This window comes from Crocuta crocuta, unplaced genomic scaffold (genome assembly GCF_008692635.1).
Source record: "Crocuta crocuta isolate KB4526 unplaced genomic scaffold, BGI_CrCroc_1.0 scaffold96, whole genome shotgun sequence".
Taxonomy (NCBI): domain Eukaryota; kingdom Metazoa; phylum Chordata; class Mammalia; order Carnivora; family Hyaenidae; genus Crocuta; species Crocuta crocuta.
This window is the reverse complement of record NW_027531522.1, coordinates 4,642,107-4,644,800: the sequence shown is the minus strand read 5'-3', so window position 1 is coordinate 4,644,800 and position 2,694 is coordinate 4,642,107. Positions and strand designations below refer to the sequence as shown.

The window sequence follows — 2,694 nt, the reverse complement described above, 5'->3', positions numbered from 1 at the left end:
TTCTGAGAGAGAGAGAGAGAGAGAGAGAGAGAGAGAGAGAGAGAGAGAGAGAGAATCCCAAGCAGGCTCCACGCCGATGCAGGAGCTCGAACTCCGCAACCATGAGGTCATGACCTGAGCTGAAATCAAGACTTGGACGCTTAACCAGCTGAGCCACCCGGCGCCCCTGACTTCCTTCTAGAGAAGTTAGTAGGCAGAACAGTCATGCGTAGAAAGCCATGCTAGAGCCTTATTTTCTTGAGTCTAGAAAAGATGAGGCTGGTGGGCACAGGAGGCAATTATATTTCGGTTGTACTATCATCGGGCATCTTTGGAGCCCTGTGCGTTCCCCCCGCCCTGGGGGCCCAGGACACGGCATGCGGTCTGGGGGTTTGTGTGACAGGGACCCCAAGTACTGCAAGTGAGAAGCGTGCTTTCACGGAAGGATGCTCACAGAACCACAGACTGGACAGGCTGGGCCATGGCGCTTCGTGAAAGCCAGGCCTGAAGCTGGACTCAGAGGCGAGTGGGTCCCGGGCCCAGGATGGAGCCAGGCCAGCCTCGCTCTTTCCTTTGTTTCCCTCCGTGCACGTTCTACTCGCTCAGACCCCTGGATGAACGAGGAGGTGGGCCGCGGCAAATGCGGTGACGGCCCCACCGGCTTCAGGAACAGGCTCTGGGGGAGCAGCTGGTGGCGGCGGGACTCGGTGTGCTGTCAGGAGGGGTGGCGGGCACAGCTGGGACGAGACAGTGAGGGCACCCGCTCCCTGCCCTCTCGGAGCCCTCTGTCCCCTGGCCCAGGACACAGCAGTGACCTGCCGGCCTGCCCTCCCTCCCTGACTGGGAGGGGGCTGGGTGGGACTTAGTGTGTGAAAACCGATGGCCTGGAGCCAGTTAGTTGGTAATCTGCTCTGTTTTTTTACATTTCAGTTGTTCCTTTTGAGGTTCTCAAAGGTGGCTGTGGCCCCCAGTGTCCTCCCTGGGGAGCAGTGCTGGGGGGGGGAGGGAACGGGCTCAGGGCTCACCTGGGGGCGCATCCTCCACGGTGGATGAGGTGGATGAACGGTTAGGGGCCGGTGGGGCTGCTGCCTCCAAACTTTTCTCCAGGAAACGAATCTTATTTCAGTCCTTAAAGTGATCTCTTCATAGATATTTTCCGAGTCACTGTCCTTAAATGTGTCCCGGTGATCTTAACGGTTTCAGGGTGCAGGCAGTTGGCACTTAGCAAACCGCGGCCGAGCCCTGAGCCGATGACAGAAGCTTTAGGGGGGAGTGTCCAGCGGNTTGGGTGTTGGCAGCAGGCCCCGGCCGCACCGGTCCCCACCGCCCCTCCCGCGTGCCCCTGGGAAGCCGGGTCGGCAGGGAACGCGCCTGCTGAACCCCAGCGTGGGGCAGACTGCCTTTATCACCGTGTGCCCGTGTTCATTCACACTGGGTTTCCTTCGAGATGCATCTGATTGGGATAACCGCACGCTCTTAGCCAGCCAGCGCAGAAGTGAGCTGCCTCTTCCCCCCCAGCGCCGGCCTCCTCCTGCCAATGAGCTCCTTAACNCCGCTGTCCTCGCAGAGCCCGATGTGGGACTTGATCCCACAACCCTGAGCCACTCGATCACACCCTGAGCCACTCGATCACGACCTGAGCCACCCAGGTGCCCCAAAGCGCATTCAGTTTTAATTCTTACGTCAGTTGCCTCATATGTTCCTTCAAAAGCCTGTATTTGCCAACCGTCAGCACTATTCAGTCCGTTCACAGGGAAATAAATAACTTTGCAATGATGAGAGGGAAAATTATTGGTAAAATACCCAAATCTTTTTTTTCTCCTTTAACATAGTCTTTGTTTAAACACTATAGCACAACATTTTTAAAAATTTTTTAATTTTTTTTTTTTTTACTAAGGCACGTGACATATAGAAAGGTTGAGGTACAAAATGCAAATTTCTGCATAAGACTTTTAAAATAATCATTTTGGAAAATGAAGGTGAACATCATCTTCCAGAATATTCAGCTTTTAGCTTTTTTCTTTTGGACCAGTTCAACCAGCAACTTGTATCTAGCGATACAGTCTTCCTGTAGGAAGAGAAAAGAGAGGTGAGACAGTCATTTCCACAAATCAGCGTGACTTCGTGGGCTTAAGCCCGCCGTGGCCTGTGAGGCTGTGGCCTGTGCGAGGGCGGTGGCCTCGTGAGCATCCACTCCGCACACAGCCTGCCTGCGACCGGCTGGATGATTCCCGCGGCCCACACGCCCCGCGGCCCACACGCCGCCACGTGCCCCGAGGCCAGCGGAAGTCCTACTGCGGTGCAGCGTGGGCCGCGGGGGTGAGGGGCCGCTGGCTGGCGTGTGTGAGGCGCCCATGGTTCTGCCTTTCAACTTGCTGAAGAGAATGATCAGTTTTGACATTTCACCAGGTCATCACACGTCCCTTCGGACCAACTGGACAACGCGAGGCCAGGCGCCCACCATGTGATTCTCATCTGGGTTTGCCTCTCCTGCAGGGGCTGTTGGGACCCTCGCGCGGGGCACTGGCCCCGTCGGCCCAGCCTCCGGGACCCCGGCAGGGAGTGTGCCGGACTCTCGCTCCGAGGCCCCGGCCCCCCCCAGATCCTGCCGTCACCTTCAGGCTGGGGGCAGGAGTCAGGAGAGCCGGGGATGGGCCTCCTCACTCTCCTGTCCTGCACGAGGTACTTTCCAGAGTCCATTCCTGCTTTTGGCAA

The 2,694-nt window shown here is 57.1% G+C and overlaps 1 protein-coding gene across 1 annotated transcript in view; it reads right to left on the bottom strand.

Moving 5' to 3' along the window:
• Positions 1–1,843: 1,843 nt before the first annotated feature.
• Positions 1,844–2,694, bottom strand: part of DNAJC1 (DnaJ heat shock protein family (Hsp40) member C1) — a 206,775-nt gene continuing 205,924 nt past the window's right edge. The window contains exon 14 of the mRNA XM_077772477.1: positions 1,844–2,047. Within this exon, the coding sequence (XP_077628603.1) occupies positions 1,982–2,047 (66 nt within the window). The 3' untranslated portion in view covers positions 1,844–1,981. The remainder of the gene's footprint in view (positions 2,048–2,694) is intronic.